At 43.9% G+C, this 18,280-nt stretch overlaps 1 protein-coding gene across 1 annotated transcript in view; it reads left to right on the top strand.

The window, feature by feature from the left end:
- The window catches only part of LOC119401858 (gamma-tubulin complex component 2), a gene marked incomplete in the record, with an annotated part of 48,142 nt that overhangs the window by 26,806 nt on the left and 3,056 nt on the right, over nt 1-18,280 (top strand). Inside the window, 8 exon segments of the mRNA XM_049418229.1 lie at nt 990-1,143; nt 2,195-2,374; nt 3,705-3,766; nt 4,585-4,679; nt 5,707-5,777; nt 10,127-10,292; nt 11,550-11,693; nt 16,115-16,266. Of these exon segments, the coding sequence (XP_049274186.1) occupies nt 990-1,143; nt 2,195-2,374; nt 3,705-3,766; nt 4,585-4,679; nt 5,707-5,777; nt 10,127-10,292; nt 11,550-11,693; nt 16,115-16,266 (1,024 nt within the window).

Raw genomic sequence — 18,280 nt, forward strand, 5'->3', positions numbered from 1 at the left:
AACTGCACGTTAAGGAACCTCAGGTGTTTGAAGTTAATCTGGAGCTCATCCCCCCACCAACCTTCACATCGGCATGACTCATAATCGTAACATAGCTTTGCCGCGTAAAACCCCAGAGTTTAAGTACTTATGGTAATGGCTCTCCAGCTAGCTAATTACCCAACTTCCAAGGTTGACCTTTTTGAGAAATGCAAGAAGGTTTTGCATGCTGTAGTATTCCGATATTTTGGGACATCATTTTGTACAGAGTTTTTATCTTATTCTTGTGTTCACTGAGTTGATATATTTAAAGCGTTCAGCGATTCTCTTCTGTAAAAGGAAAGTAGTAGTACTTGAAAACAAGTTTTAATACATCTATTGTTTGCAGTGTTGAACAATGCTTGTTGCAGTCTTGTGTTGAAGGTGTTTGGTTTTCGTCCTCTGGAAAAGGGAAAAAATTTCAAAGTAAGCTGAGAACCACACCACCGAAGGTTCAAAGAAAAGTCAGTTTCGTATGAAAGGCAAATTGATAGCTTTGAATATTACATTGGATGACTATGCCAAGTTAGCTTCTCCGTTCTGTTGGCCTCGTAATTTGCAGTAGAGATTCACTTACTAATTCAATTTTAACAATGGTGCCATGCTCACCTGAGCTAACAATAACACATCTTGCTTGATGGTCGCAAACCTTTGCTTTCACAATGCTGCTGCGATGAACAGTGCGAACAGGTGTGGTCAAATGCATTATAATAGCTGAAATTGGGGCTAGTTTGTAGAAATTCGTACTTGAACTAATAGCGCAGAAGACGAGGACACAAGATGGAACAAGAAGTCTAGTTGAGCACACATCTGGTCTTCCTGTTCCCTCTTGTATCCTAGTCTTTTGAGCTACTTGTTCAAGTATGTAATGGATTATGTGGCCTCTGTCTTTTTTACATAATGTGACAGCTCGCATCTGGCGTGTGGAGACTGCCTGCATGAAGGGTTTGATTCAATTATAACCCGCGCAGGCCAAAGACCAGCGTCATGCGCAGGCGATGATCAGCTCCGCTACTCGCTAGACGAGCGTGACTACACCGAGAAGATTGATAACGTGTACCACAAGGCGAGCCGCACGCTCCTCAACCTGCTAATGGACAAGGTGGACCTCATGGGACGCCTCAGGTGAGTGGCTGAGTCCTCGCTTCCTTCAACCCGACTTTGATACTTTTGCTGCTGCGTTCAAGGGTTTAGAAACAGCCCTGCAAGTGTGGTCCAGTTGGTTTAAAATAATGAGGGCCCCAGCATTGCCTCCGTCATCCCTGTCATCTTTTTCATGATCTCAACTTGTTTGCCTGAGCTTGTTCCAGCACTGTATTTGAATTGTTCTAATTAGTTCACTAGCTGCTATTGCTTTCTTTTGTTTCGTTCCTTCATGGCATTCATACTAGTTGCTCATTAAAAAACTTGTTTGCCATGCTTTAATTGCATGCTAAAAGAGTCTCAGGTAGTTAAAATGACCTTGGTACTAACACCAAGTCTTACCTCATCGCCAGCGAAGCCTTGTAAACCCTGTAGTTATAACCATTTATTTTACCGCTTGAAGCACCAATTGAAGGTACTATTGCATAATGAGGGAAAACAGAAAAGAGCATTATGCTGTGAGATGCAGTCATACGACAAATTTTATATATCAAGTAAATATTTTAGGTCCACAAGGTGGCCTATAACAAGTGCTTGCCACTCACCAAAATGGCACGTCTTTGAATACAAGTCCAGCATTCTTATTGCAAGATGGAACATGGACACGACGCGCTGACTGTGTTCGTTAAATGTTCAACCAAAAATGACGTCATCGAGATAGCACATGCAAACTTCCCATTTTAGGCTACGCAAAATTGTATCCATAATCCGCTCGAACATTGAGGGGGGGGGTTGCAATATAATTGAACAAATGAAGTCCCGAATTCGCTTTGAACACTGATTGCTTTTTAGTTTTTATAGAGCAGTTAGCTCTTAGCCAGCCATCTGTATCCATTTTTTTCATGATCCTCTGCACCTCTGCAACTTCTCTCCGATGTTACTTTGAAGTGGTAAATGATTGGTTGATTAATTGATTGATTAATGCTACTGAGAACTTGCCGACTACTCCCATTTGAGTTCTTCTGAAGCCAGCATCTTTTGCTTTTCAACGGTTCTTACCTTCATCCCCATTCCTCCCCACCATCTCCTGCAGGTCGGTGAAGCACTTCTTCCTGATGGACCAGGGTGACTTTGTAGTCCAGTTCATGGACATGGCGGAGGAAGAGCTTGGCCAGAACATCGACGACATCGTGCCCACTCGCCTGGAGCTGCTTCTGCAGCTGGCGCTCTCCACCAGCTCGGTAGGCAACGACCGTTACAAGGAGTGCGTCAAGTGAGTACTTAAACCTCGATATAACGAACACAGATATAACGAATTATCGGTTATAACGAACTAAATAAAGAACACCTTTGGTAATAGGTACAGTGGTCCAAATATATGCTTATAACGAATTATCTGTCATAACGCAGTAAATAAAGAATACGTTGGGTAATAGGTGCAGTGGTCCAAATATAAGCTTATAACGAATTTTTCGGATATAGCGAAGATATGTTCGTCAAATGCAACTTTGTTATAATGAGGTTCAAGTGCACCATAAATGTATTTCAACATTCCAGCAGCACTCTCCATGTGAAAAATGAATCCTTCAGCGATTTTTTGCCTTGCTTAAAAAAGTCAAGTTTAATTTAACAAAGTTGCGATCTAACGAAGTAAATTGGCAGGTTTAACTATACAAACTAGCCCAGCAGCACTTGTGAACATTTGTCAAGCCACATATTCTGACAAATGGATTAAAAGCACAAGTGCACGAGAGCATGCTTTGACTTGCACTGAGTTTCAGTTTGTTGTGGCTACACACGCTTTGACCACATATGCTCAACTGTCACATCTGTCCTAAAGTGCTGAAATAAATGCAAAGGTCACATGTGTAACTGCTTCATGTGTTACTTTTACAATAAATAGTCAACAAAAGTGCAAAATCGGCACACATTTCTCGTGCACGACTGTCTCATCTGGTTATCTTATATGGATGCTCGTGTATCAAGCTTTAAAATCGGCAGGACGGTCACATTTGTCACGTGTGTGTCTGTGACATATATATACGCTTCTCCGAAAATAGTACTGAAATTTGCGAAACAGTAGTGTTTCTGCCACACGTGATGCCGGTCTGTCACATTGACCATCACGGGAATGAATGCCACACGTGTTGTCAACTGTGTGTGGCTTACATTTGGGGTTTCATGGGTGTGTGACATTTATGTCCAGTGCTGTCACATGCATGCGTTTATGTGGAGTGCTGTACTCTGCACTGGGATTGCATTTGTGACTGCCACAGACGTGATCCATGTGCGACGGTCACAGATATAATCCATGTGAAGAGGGCAGAGCTCCAGATGAACGCATACTTATAGTCCCATGCATAGAAGTTACACCCATGACAATCCGTCACATGTAAGCCACCCATTGGACAGTTACTCATGTGACATGTATCCATGTGACAGTCACACGTGACATGCCTCTGTGACTGTCACACGTGACAGAGACACTACTCTTTTGCTAATTTCAGCACTTTGGGACAAGTGTACATGTACGTCAGTAGTGCTGCAGAGTTCTAATAGCACACAAATGTTCCCTGCAACACACCCTCGCACTTGTCATGCAGGCACCAAATCCTAGAAAGCAGTCTCGCCTCCCAAATAGAGAAGCTGATGGGCGATGAACCTGGTAAGTGGGCCTTGTTGAAAGTTGTGCAGGCGGTCAGTGCTGGCTCTGTTTGTTACAGCCCTTCAGCACTGAGGTGTAAGGGTAGAGCTCAACAGCTTACATAACGTTGGGAGATCAAAGGAATACAGGAGAGATCAGGAGTAGCATAGAACAAAAAACGTAATGAATCCAAGCATTCGGTCACTCGCAAACTGCTTTTTTCTAAAGGCCATGTAACCCATTCGAGCCGATATCTGCTTTTTTCATGCATGGCCAAATCTTATTGAGTTTGGCATGATTGCCAGTTTTTTTAGTTTAGGATAACTGCCATTTGGGCATATTGGTATAAGTTCATGATTACAAAAGCACAACTAGAATGGAAACTAAGAAAGAACACTGGACGCAGCGCTTACTAGCAACAGAGGCTTGTGATACTTGTGATCTGTGAGCTAGTGCTGCTTTGTGATTACGTGTACATTCATTCCATGCATATATAAGAAAAATTGTTCCCAAATAAAAATTTTCTGTTGCTAATAGAAGCTCCGTCCTGTGTTCTTTCTTAGCCTCCGTTCTTCCGTTGTAGTAGCACCTTTTATAATTCACCTACTGGTACTGAAAGGTTCTTTTTTTAACATATTTTGCACACAGTGATTGACCTTATAAACCAGGCTCATTGAAAATTTTTGTCACAAGTCTTGTTTTAGCATTCAATAGTGCGCTAACTTTTTCGCAGTTATGTTGTTACACGTGCAATCATTCTATACACACATTGCTTGTAGTGGTTATGGTGTTAGCAACAGTGCCACCTTGGCCGTTTTTTTTTTCCTGCCGCGATGCAGACAAGAACACCCAGACACGTGTGGTGGTCGGGCACGAGGCGTTCACGCTGAACTATGACGTCGAGTGGCCCCTCAACCTTGTCCTCACTAGCTCGGTAAGAACTTGGGCTTTTCATTAGATTCAACTAAACTGCCAGGTGTGCAGGTTCTGTTCTTTGAGACCTTGATTGAGTGACAGCTTGCTGATCTACTCTCTAAGAGAACCTTTTGCGACACGTGTTATGATCAACTGTCTATTGAATGCATGAAATTTGCATAATTTGAGGCCAAGATCTTGGAGACCAAATTTAAAGCAATTGGATGGGCTAGAATAAATTATAGTGTACACCACAGTAATTAATGGCAACCCTAACGTAACTAATGATCTAATCATCGGACAGTCAGTCATGCCATATTTCTTCATAAACCAAATTCAACGAACCACTCAAATTGCATACGATAGTTATCTGCTGGCAGTGATTATTCCTGAAAATGTAAAAAAATAAAATTTGGCAATCCGTGTCTGAACACTCCTTTTCCTACGTCTCGTTAAACACAGTTACTGCCTTCATCAAAGCAATCGTATGGTGCAAAATATTCTGTGCAGAAGTGATATGAAAAAACTTTAGGCAACAGGAATGCTTAATTTACCGTTAGGTCAGTGCTTGCTGTCTCTTCCTTGCCAGTAGTGCACAGAAATGGCAAAAGTAAGTTGCATCTCCAAATGAGGACCCCGTGTGGCAAAGGGCTAAGTATGGATTGCGAGTGCATGTTCGGAACTACTGCATAATTGAAGAAATGTGGCTGGAAAGCAAATACAGTTGAGACTCGATAAAATGACATATCGGCATGACTATCATGTTTGAACGTCACGTGTGCAGCGATGGAACACATGTACACTTGTCCTAAAGTGAAAAAAATTCACGGAAGTATAATGTTGCTGTCGCATGTGTGGCTATCGTAGAGATCTGTTGTGTCACTGTCACACATGTGACTTGAGGTCTTGGTAGAACCATCGACTACAAGGGGTCCTCCTGCATAATACATCTTGGACACATTTAATTCTAAACTAATAAAACTGATTCCGAACCTAGCACTGCACACCGTCCATCACTTGTCTCTGCAACATGCTCTCCTCTTCAGAGCCTGGGCTGCTACCAGATGGTCTTCAGGTACCTCTTCTACCTCACGCACGTCGAGCGTGTGCTCTCCAAGTGAGTCTTGCTTTTGTTTTTGCTCATTTCTGTGCTCATCACCTCCTGCAGGCAAACTGCGAGCTCTTCAACTGTTGAGAAGAGAACATTATCTTGGCTTATTTCAGCCGTTGTCATGTGGCCTAGCTCATGTACGAAGAGAAAATGGCAACGTGTGAATAATAACTACATGGTTTACTTGAAAGTTTAAACTTCATGTGTGCAAATGTTCATCAGCTTGATGGTTCTAATTTAAAGAAAAGCCTATGGGCCCCTTGCAGTGCAGCGAAAGAGGCCTCATAATCAAGTCAATCTGAATATCACGAAGGCGAATATCTGGGCTAGTTAGTTACTCATAATCGTCTAAAACAGTACATACACAAAATTCTTAATGCAGAAAAGACGTACATCCACTCTTATGTCTTATTCTGTGCCTTTCCTTGTTCTTACGCCATTTTAGACTATTTATAAGTTATCTATCATTGACTGTAGGGCTAATCCTGAACCATACATAAGTGCAAGAACATACGTATTCTGAAATCTGTATCGATATACTATAGTGGCAGTGGAACTCCATTTGTGTGTCACTTTTTCTAAACGTATGACTGTGTTCATCTGTATTATTGCAATATATGTGTTGGGCTTAACGAGTACAATATAAGGCTCAAGGGAAACTTAAGTGGAGTACTAAATTAGATGTGGTGTAAATTATTCTAGAACACTGTTGTCAACTCTGTTGTCGATAATTTCACCATTATAAGTTAATTATGAGAAGAGACAACAAAGGTCAGTGTTTTGTTATCGAATTTCTGTGCCAAAATCCCAGCTCCTTAATCTAGCCATTACATCACAGGTCTTTTTCCTTATTTTCGACCCAATGGCTCAGTAAAATTGCCTGAAACATGCAACGTTAAGTTTCTGGCTTCCTAAGAACATACTGTAATGAATTGTTGCCGACAAAGAATTGCGTAGACCTCAGAAGATGCCGTCAATATGTGCATCATGGAGAGTTGGCATGGGAACTAGGCAGGCATCCCCACCCAGCATTATCATTTTGAGTGTCTTCTCACTTACTGAGCACCTTTTCGTCTCTGGCAAGAGCGGTGCCTTTTTGTAAAGCGTAAAGGTAATTTACTGATACAAGAGAAATCTTTTTACAATGAACCTGTATATGGCTAGAAAAAAAACGTGGTAATGCATGAGCGCACAGAAACTGTAATGAAGAAGCAATGCTAGCATACGCTATCTCGAACCAGTGTTTGTACTGGTTTCTCTTCAGGTTTTGTCAGCATATATAGCTAGGGATGACACCCACCACAGCGCAAATCGCTACCCATGAGATCCTTTTGGTGTACTTAAAGGGGTATTCAGACGGAGGAGAAATGCTCGGGGGGTAAAGGCGGAGCCTAGTGACGTCAACTCGCGAGGAGAAGTCGCCACAAATGCCCCCCACTCACACGGACGGGGCGAACGGAGGGGGAGACCAGTGTTACCAGACTACTCCTGTGGCTTGTACCGCCCGTTTCACCAGCTGCCGACGACGATGACCCCAGCTACAGATGACCCCAACTGCAGACTGGACACCCACTGCCGCTCTCTGCAGGAGCAAGTGCAACAATGTGGCCAAACAAGAGCCAGAAATTCCGCCACATCCCCCACCGCCGGGGGATTGTTTGTCCTTTCGGGGAAAACGTCCCCGTCTCCTCTGAAGAGGCGCGGGGGGGTCACGCCCACTCGCTAATCCGTGACGTCGTGGTCACGTGATCCGCAACCCCCCCGTCTCCCCCGAGCATTCCTCCCCCGTCTGAATACCCCTTAAAGGGACACTTAAGGGGAGATGCTACTCGAAGACACTTTTTCTTTAATATTCACCCTAGAGCAATGAAACTTGAGCTGCTTATAGAACTTTTTATGCTGATTTCAAATATATAATTAGTTTTCTTGCAAGTTGCATACTTTTAGTTCTGCAACATGACAAAGTGAAAAACTGAAGCATTTTGCCCCCCCTCTTTTCAGACCTAAACTTCAATAATTTTTTACAATTGATAGTTCATAATGTTTCAAATAAAGTGCGGAATGCAAATAACTAATTAGGAAGTCCATACAAAATATGTACTAGACGTGAAAAATTTTAACGTTGGAAGTTCATATTTCTCCTACCCTAGTAAAAGTTTACATAACTTTTTTTTATTTTATAATAAGAATATCGAAACTTAAACAAGATAATTGCATTTCTCGTACTTTGGAAAAACTTTGGGAAAAATTTCATGCAGATCTGAGCACCAGAAGTACCCGAAAAAGGAGGGGCACATTGAAAAAAATGGCAAAATTTGTGTTTTGAGAAAAACGAGTTTTAAAGTCAAAATTGCATGTTTATTTATCAAAGATGTCATTGAATGCAACGAAATTTGTACACAAGAAAGAACAATCCTCCTTGTAGTGGCCACTGCCATTAAAATGCGCCAGCACCATAGGTTTAGCCCTCACGGCTCTTTCGAGCTGACTCCTCGACCAGCGATTTTTTCTTCAGCGCACGCCGACGGGCCCTTGCTTCTCCTGTTAGTTTTTGAGACATTTTTTTCTGGCGTGTGCTGTCCCGTGATGAGCCAAGAGCAACCAGATCATGAGGCGGGAGCACGCCAAGCTCTTCCAGAACACGTTCAAAACTGGAGTGCCCTCGATTAAACCAACATGTTCAGTGCTGTCATATCAGCAATCAACGAAGACTCGTCGTCCTGCGATTTTTCTTCGTCTTCGAAGAGTCCGATCTTTTTCTGGGAGGCACATATTCGAATGCCGCGGCAAACTCGTCGGACGCATCGGCGTCACTGCCACTACGCCTTGCGGCAGCAGACGATCTTTTCGTGGTTTGAGTGTTCGGCTTTGATTTGCGCCGGCGTCCTCGAAATTTGTGCGTCGCGTGAAACTTCACAGGCCGGTGACCGCGCTTCCTACGGCTTTCTTCATCAATAACGGATAAGCGCTCGAGAAAAGCGTTGTTCAGCTGCGCTGCTCGACGAGACACGGATCCTGCAAGTAGGCTTCACAGCACACACAGGCGCGCAGCGGCCAATGGCGGCTCCCGATCCGTACCACGTGATTTAAAGCCAGTCGCGGCGCTCGAAGAAGGCGGCAAAAGCGTGCTTCTCTTTATTATTTCTTGCGCTGCAGCAGCGCGGGAAACCGTTGTTATTTGAAGAGTGAGGCTCGGCTCTTCGCCTCATGCGGTCGACAATGGTGAGCGGCGGCGCATTATCAGCGGCAAGGTGCTCGAAGATGACACACTTTCGGCCTTTTGACAGCCACCTTGTGCTCTTTAGACGCAATTTTAAAGCATTTCCAGTTGAGTCTCGACATTGATTTTTTTTTTCAGAACAGTAGAGGTACTAATCTTAACAAAACAGGCGAAAACAAAAAATCGATAATTTTTTAGAAAACTCGTGTTTTTCGACCCGCATCTCCCCTTAAGAGAAACAGTAAATCGGTTTAGATCGATAAATTGCGCTCTGAGAACTCTAATGTCATTAATTTCGCCATCATAGGCTTATTAATAGATAAGAAAATCAAGTTCAAAGTTGCATTTTTAAATTTCGCGCCGAAATCTCCCCGCTTGACGTCGTGGATTTCAAAGTGTATTTATCGTATTTTGGCGCCATTGACTCAACAAAACTACCCCAAACTTGGTATGTTAAGTCTGTGGACCCCTCAGAGGACAATGTACTTCATTTTTAGCGATTAGGAATTACGTAGGTCCGAGTAGGCACCGTCAAAACGTTTGACGTCACGGCGAATGGTGTGGAAACTTCAAGGTGGCGTCGCCACCCACATTTTGTTTTTGCGCGTTTTCTCACTTACTAAGCGGCTTCTCGCAGCAAGCGTGGTGTTTTTGGTATCGCGAAAGAGTACTTTACTAATATGAGAAAAATCAGTTTGCTCTTTAGTGTCCCTTTAATGTCCTTAAGCTAATGTCACCAAACGCAGTGTTTGAAGCACGCACCTCTTAAATGTGCTGACAGAAAAATCAAAAGCTACGACAGCAGACACCTTAATAGGTCCCAGCTCGTAATAAGCACCAGGGCCTCTCGTTTCAGCTTCGCTGGTTAACCTTCTGTACGGTGTGCTTGGACGGTGATTTTTTTCTAGAGTGATCCCGTTAAGTAGCACTTCAATAAAAACTTTCTGCTATGCTTGCGAGGAAAATTAGTTGCACGTAAACTCGGCAAGGACTTAGAAGACACAGACGCGTTCATGTCTTCTGCACCCTTGTATAGTTTGTGCATAACCAATATTCCTTGAAAAGTAACACTTTTATGCTGTGTTTTCTTTGATTTTTGATTGACACCACAATGAGCCAGTATGCTGTCTTTCAGGGTCTGGGTACGAGACAAAGCTGCCAAGCGGCCGGCAGCATCGTACCCTATCGTGGCGTTCGGGCTGCGCCAGCGGATGATGCACTTTGTGAAGAACCTGCAGTACTTCGTCACGGTCGAGGTCATTGAACCCAGCTGGCATATATTCCAGGATCGTATGCAGAAGGTGTGGTCCATGAGTACGCTTTGGTTTTGCTTTGGCACATTCAGGAATTCAAGCGGTCATTTGGGCTGATTTACACGTCTGTTACATACTTGCCCAAGTACATGTGTACGTAGACTCAATAATTTAAATGATAATTCAAGCATTTGCTTAATTCAAACAAATTTCAAGCTCTTGCTTGGCCTGCTAGGTTTTCAGTGTATTGTAAACCTGCTTCATTCAAACTTCTCTGTTGCGTAAATTCGGTGAAATCGTACTTCTTGCTTGTCCATGCTGGAAAATATTTGCGTCAGTTGTTGCTTCTAGCTGAACATTTACATTCTTATGACTAACAGTCGCAAATAAAGCGATTGTCTGCTTACAAAGCAGCCAAACAAAGCGAAGTGCACACAGCAGCAATTACATGCTAATTGAGAAAGAAAGAAATATAACTAGACTGTTCGGCCATGATTTGTCACGTGCAGAACGCTTTTTAAGTCACTTTCGTCGCAGTACACTTGTGTCATGCAAGAAAGCATACTAAGATTGGGAGAAACTCACAGGGTACCTGCGGATTCACCCAAGTAGACTCCAAGGCGAAAGCCATTTTTTTCTTCTCAGTCGATGTATTGATCTTGCCCCGCTACCATCCGGAAGCTTTTCGCAATTATCATGGTTTTGCACTGCCTCCAGGATCGCAGGCACCTCACCTAATTTTGCATTACCTCCGTGATCGGCCTACCTTTGACCAAGCTACGATGTCATGTGATGTGAAGTCACGTGATGTCATACCAGAATTTGTGACGTCATGATGATGCCGCAGATTTTTGCGATTGTGATGTCATCATGACGTGATGATTTTTTGCATCACTTGTGCTGTGCCCGACACCGCATGCATGGGACGCCGATGCCGACGGTCAATTTTAGCATTTGATGAGGCATTTAAGGCTTTCACCTTAATAGCTGTCAAGGGGCACAGCACATGTTGTCCCTTAATTACACAGGCATGCATGCATTGCATAATGATGGTTACTAGTATGATCCCTGATCTCAAAAAATTATACTAACTATCATTCGGAGCTCTCTACGACATTGCTGCAGCCCTGAAAGAAGTGAGTAGTTGAGGAAGGAAGGGGCACTATATTCTGCAACCCTTGCAGGGGCACGCTCAGCACCCTGAGAAACAGTAAACAGCTATGTGTGCCAGTACATGCCTCATCATCATGTCGTGGTTTTGGCATGTAAAAATTCAGAAATTATTGCCTTACCCTTTCCTCGCAGGTCCAGACGATAGATGAAGTGCTTGAGTTACACACGGACCTGATAGACTCGTTTGTCAACCTCTGTATGCTGACCAACTACCCTGTCTTCAAGCTCATTCACGACACACTGCAGCAGTGCCTTCGGTTCGCCTCCTTCATGGTGGTCAGTATGGGTACTTTGCCAGCACCGCTTTTGCATTTGTGCTTCTGAGCTGGCACATAACAGTATGCAGTGATGGCCACATAGCTATAGTCTTGTGTGATATCAGTTTTGTGAAAAATCTTTCAAGGGGGAGGATGTCAGCAGAACTGCCCCGAAACGGTGAAACTGAGGGGTTTACTGGAAGGGCACACTAGAAGGGTGCAGTATAAAGGTGTACCAGAAGGGTGCACCGGAAGGGTGCAATAGAAAGGTGTACTGGAAGGGTGCACCAAAAGGGTGTAATAAAAAGATGTGTCAGAAGGGGTCACCAGAAGTGTGCTACAGAAAGGTGTACTAGAAGGGTTCACTAGAAAGACATGCCAGAAGGAGTCACCAGAAGAGTGCAATAGAAAGGTGTACTGTTCACCAGAAGGGTGTAATAGAAAGATGTGCCAGAAGTAGTCACCAAAAGAGTGCAATAGAAAGGTGCACTGTTCACCAGAAGGGTGTAATAGAAAGATGTGCCAGAAGGGGTCACCAGGAGAGTGCAATAGATAGGTGTATTGTTCACCAGAAAGGTGTAATAGAAAGATGTGCCAGAAGGGGTCACCAGAAGGTTGCAATAGAAAGGTGTACTGTTCACCAGAAGGGTGTAATAGAAAGATGTGCCAGAAGGGGTCACCAGGAGAGTGCAATAGAAAGGTGTACTGTTCACCAGATGGGTCTAATAGAAATATGTGCCAGAAGGGGTAACCACAAGAGTGCAATAGAAAGGTGTACTGTTCACCAGAAGGGGGTAATAGAAAGATGTGCCAGAAGGGGTCACCAGGAGAGTGCAATAGATAGGTGTACTGTTCACCAGAAGGGTGTAATAGAAAGATGTGCCAGAAGGGGTCACCAGGAGAGTGCAATAGAAAGGTGTACTGTTCACCAGAAGGGTGTAATAGAAAGATGTGCCAGAAGGGGTCACCAGAAGAGTGCAATAGAAAGGTGCACTGTTCACCAGAAGGGTGTAATAGAAAGATGCACCATAAGAAGTCACCAAAAGAGTGCAATAGAAAGGTGCACTGTTCACCAGAAGGGTGTAATAGAAAGATGTGCCAGAAGGGGTCACCAGGAGAGTGAAATAGAAAGGTGTACTGTTCACCAGAAGGGTGTAATAGAAAGATGTGCCAGAAGGGGTCACCAGAAGAGTGCAATAGAAAGGTGTACTGTTCACCAGAAGGGTGTAATAGAAAGATGCACCATAAGAAGTCACCAAAAGAGTGCAATAGAAAGGTGCACTGTTCACCAGAAGGGTTTAATAGAAAGATGTGCCAGAAGGGGTCACCAGAAGAGTGCAATAGAAAGGTGTGCTGTTCACCAGAAGGGTGTAATAGAAAGATGTACCAGAAGACGTCACCAGAAGAGTGCAGTAGAAAGGTGTACTGTTCACCAGAAGGGTGTAATAGAAAGATGTGACAGAAGGTGTCACCAGGAGATTGCAATAGAAAGGTGTACTGTTCACCAGAAGGGTGTACAGTAAAAGCTCGTTAATTCGACACCCGTTAATTCGGAAATTCGGATAATTCGGACGGCTCTATTGGTCCCGGCCGAAGTGCATGTTAATCTATGGGGCCAAACCTTCGTTAATTCGTCAGAATTGGACACTGCACCGCTTAATTCGGACAAATGTTGACGGCTGCTGCTACACAAAGGTGTGGTAAGGCAGCGCTGGCACCACTGGAGCGAAACCGAAACCTCAGTGCCATCGCTATCGTCATCAACTAGTGGGGGCGATCGCAGCGTCACCGAACGTCGGCGTCTTCTTTCTTCGCTCGCCTCCGACGCCATTTTCCCTTGTGTTGCGTCGGCACCGTCTCTTCTTGCGGAGTTCTCTTTTTTTCCCCGTTGTGACCGTGTTTACATGTGAGGCCCGAGCATGCGGCAGTAGCTGACGATGGCATCGGCGAGGTGTCAGCCGAGTCCAACGACGATGGCTGCCCTACCTTCGATGCTGTCCTTCCCTCAGATATGACCCTTCAGGACTACATCGCGATTGATGATTGTGTCGCCACGACTGGTCTCCTGCCCGATCAAGAAATTATTAATGATGTCGCGAACTCATCGCACCTCACGGGAAGTCTCGGAGGCTCTTTTGATATTAGAGGACGTTTGCCTGAGCACTTCCGACAGTTTGCGTGCTGTTGGCCATTTGGAAGAGTTAAGAAAAATTGTAATGTCAGCCGGAATCTGCACGAAAACGCAGACGACCATTACAAAATACTTCAGCAAATAAAGGTATGCTTCTCCAACTTGATTTTAATGTTGTTTTTCCTGTTCATTCGTTAATTCGGCATTCGGTTAATTCGGACATTTTTTCCGGTCCCGTGAAATCCGAATTAACGAGCTTTTACTGTAATAGAAAGCTGTGCCAAAAGGGTCACCAGGAGATTGCAATGAAAGGTGTACTGTTCACTAGAAGGGTGTAATACAAAGATGTGCCAGAAGGGGTCACCAGGAGAGTGCAATAGAAAGGTGTACTGTTCACCAGAAGGGTGTTATAGAAAGATGTGCCAGAAGGGGTCACCAGAAGAGTGCGATAGAGAGGTGTACCTGAAGCGTGTATTGAAAGGGTGCACCAGAGGGGTGCATCAAAAGGTTGCATTAGAAAGGTATATTTTGAAGGGCATACCAAAGGGTGTGCCAGAAAGGAATTTAACCTCAAGTCGAATGCTTTCCTGGTAAGTGTAAAGCTCGGATTGTGTTCCAGGACGAGGACAAAACTCCCGACTCTAGAACTTTCATGTGGCTTAAACCTAGGATAGCTTCATGCTGACCTCAGTTAACCACAGTTCACACCTCTCTATGAAACTTCCTCCACCTTCTATAAAATTCATCTGTCATAATACAGTATAGCCTCGTTACAACGGATCTGTTTACAACAGACATTTGGATATTACATACCAATTTGCGGCGTAACGCCGACCTCCGTATTTGTTCCATTGATTGAGCTTCGTTTACAACGGATTCTGGTACAACGGGCATTCGGATATAATTGACTAAAATGTCAGGCCAGCGGACTTTTTTACCACGGACATACCAAATTCAATAACTTCTGACTTCAAACATCGCTTAGCATACTTTCGGGACGGGAACAGCGTGCCGCGGGTGTCGACGTACCGATTTAAGAACGAAGGCCGCCGATCTCCGGTCTGTCAATGATCAGCTACGCCTAGCTGTAGCGACAAAAAATCCGCGCGCAGCGTGCTTGGTGTTGCGTTTTGGGACACTGACGCGCGAAATTGCTAGCCGCTGCCACTGCTTCTGCGAGCGGTCGCTGCGTGGCAAGCTTGGCCGGGTGTCCACTGCCGATGCGCAAAATGCCTATCCGCAATTCTGAGGAGCCAGCGGGCGATGCGATTCGTTGCTTACGACGAAGGACATTGCGGCTTCTTCGTTTTCGCATGTCCGCTAGCGCGATGTTCTTGCCCGCAAAGTTCGGATTTGTCTCGTACATCGGCACCCAAAGCAGAATTAGGCCTAGCCACGACATCGACTACATAGCTCGGTTGCGATGTGCGTGGCCGTGGTGCTTGATGTTTCAAAGTACATCATGCGGTGGTCTTCGTCATAAGCTCCGAAGTGCTGATAAGAACCTCGAACAGCGGGTCCAACGAGCAGTCGCACGTCTTCGATGTTCGCGACGAGTGCGGCACGCTATCGTAATCTGATGATTGAGCTTCCGCTTGCAGCTACCCAACTGAAGCGTTCTAAATTATTGTCGACCCGTGAACACAGAACGAGTGCGAACGCGTCACTAAGTAGCGCAATTTTCGACACCCGCGACCTCGCGACGCACAAGCAGCAGACGACGATCCCGAAGCGAGCATCACGGCAGAAGCAGCCAAAACGTGCTTTTTGTACGCTTGTTACTGAATGGAGAAGCTAGCTGAAACGGAGAACTTGAACACGGAGAAATGCTTTTTACGACGAGTCCGAAATGGTGGCGACCAGTTGCGCCGTTGCCAAGCTATAATTTTCAGAAACACTGTTTTTTTTTTTTGCTATTTCCGCAACTTTCGCCAAGTCGGCAGATGCAAAATAAAATTTTATAGCACTTCTACGTAGTTTTCAGTGAAGATAATTTGGAATCAGATAGAAAATGGGCTACAGAAACTGAAAATGTGATTTTCCAAAAATTGCATTTTTTGGGGGTCCCCCGTTAAAAATAAGGCCATGTTTGTGACTCATAATTCTCTCCGGTTATAACAGACCCATTAAGCATTTACGTAAAAGTCTGTTGTAACAGTACTTGGATTTTACATACTCCCTTTACAACAGACCAAAATCCTCTTCACTATGAAGGTCTGTTGTAATGAGGTTATACTGTAGATGTGCCTTACTTGTGTGTTTAAAATCTCGTTCTTCTCTGCTCTTCTCCCCCGCATTTTTTTTTGTAGAGTGACGATAAGGGGGAGAACTTCGAGGAACAAGTGAACCGCTTCCAGCGCAAGTTTCACCTCCACCTGAGCACGCTACGCAAAAAGCTGCTAGAAGGAGGCGCCTCTTCGCAAGCCAGCCATGAGATAAATCTTGCCGAGATGCTGCACCGGTAAGTCGAGAGAAGGTGTCTTATTCACTGCAAAGGTTCATCTAGTTCCACATTGTTTTTGCACACTGGAAGCAAGCTGAACTTTTAACAGCGAAGCTGTTAAGCCTGGTCATAAAAACTTTGGTATGTACAAAAACTATCATCATTAGTGGGTATGTGCCACAGCAATGGGGCAAATTCCACTACTCACACTGGTACACTAAAAATGAAGGCAATGCACGGGCGGCAAACAGCAATTAAGATTTCTAGACAGCTGTAACCAGTAATTTAGAAAAGCTTTAATAAACCGTTAGGATTAACCCCGTGATAAACATCGTGGCCGCATGTTTCAGCTTCGCTGAAGCATCTATATGGAGTGCTTCATTGGTACGTATAACGAGAGAATACCAGAAAACTGGAAAGGCAACAGTGGCAGCGAGAAGACCCCGAAGCAATGGAAGCCCTTCACGAACGATGACGTGCCCATAGATCTCTAGGAGGTGCGAACGCTCGGTTTCAGCGTGAGTTTCTGGAGTTTCGACATCCGTGTCATGTCTGTCTGTGGTTTAACTTGAACCTCTCTGCACTGAAAAGCAACCTAGATACAACCTAGCATCACCTAGATAAAGCCTAGGAACAACCTAGAAGCAACCAGATTAGACTTCAGAATCGTCCAGCCTTGCATGACATAGTGCAAGGTGTGCCATTTTTTCAAATTGCTTCTCAGCCAACTCTTCATTTGTTTATTCGTATGAGAGAGTGGTAAAACAAATGGCTACAAAAGGACATTCAGGGTGTTGAGTTCAGGTGCACACTGAAGAACCTTGTATCATCGTAATTACATTCAGAATCCCATACTATGGTGTACCTTGAGCTCCAAAATTATACGGACCTATGTATAATCGTAATGGATTTTTAGTTGAGAGCAGATTATTTATATTTTGACTTCTGCACTTCCGTAGTTCATGTCATTCTTAAAGACATTGAAATCACCAGCAGTGGTGATATAAAAGGGATTTAACTTTAGTCCTGAGCACTTTGCGGCACGAAGGCTTTCGACTAAACGATTGCAGCATAATTGTTCATACATTCTCGCTGGTTACTTAGAAATGTTTTGATGACTTAGGTAAAACAGCTTAGCAGGTCATTTTAATTGTCTATATCTATTTTTATTGTAAGTGGCATTGATCCTGAAACTATCACACTATCGAAGTGATCAAGTCACTCATTGTAGATATTTGTGACACATTGATAAGTTATAATTGCCATTTTACAGTTGCGTCGTTTTACAGAGTCATACTAGTATTAACATCCTAGAAGGAAGTGGATTGTTATTGGATATCTAGAACCACTTTTTATGCTGAACAGTGGAGCATAGTGTATGCAGTTGGTGATAAAATCCGTCACCACGGTGACTGACTGGCATGGTGAATTTCGCACTTGATGTAGCGGTATTAAATTTAAAGTGTATGTTAAACCCGATCATATGACAGCAAGCAGTTGCGTGTCTTTCTCTAACCCTTGAGGCACTTTGTGCACATTTGTGTAGACAACTTGCTTTTTTCTCATTTCGACTAGAGGCTACGAAGGATCAAAATACATGCAGGTTTTGATTAATTGAACCTCATGTGTAATAAATGTACTGTAGACTTTCAGTAAACGGAATACTTTTTCTTGGTCTGTTCAGGTTCCTTTTAACAAGAGTCTACTGTATCTTCATTTAACTTAGTTTTTCACTGTACTGTTGCGTATGGTCACTTTACTGAAGGCACTACCATGTTCGATGAGTTGGTCGACGTGCCACTTTCAGTGAGCCGCATCAAAAGTATATGTCTTTACTCGAAGAGAATATAATCGAAAACAATATTGCACTATACAATAACCTCATTATAACAAAGTCCCATACGACACGAGAATCACTTCGTTATATCCAAAAATTCGTTATAAACGTGCGTTCATAGCACTGTATCTATGGCAAGACTATTTTTCATTTACTTTGTTATAACTGATAATTCGTTATATCCGTGTTCATTAT

This window comes from Rhipicephalus sanguineus, chromosome 8, assembly GCF_013339695.2.
Source record: "Rhipicephalus sanguineus isolate Rsan-2018 chromosome 8, BIME_Rsan_1.4, whole genome shotgun sequence".
NCBI lineage: Eukaryota > Metazoa > Arthropoda > Arachnida > Ixodida > Ixodidae > Rhipicephalus > Rhipicephalus sanguineus.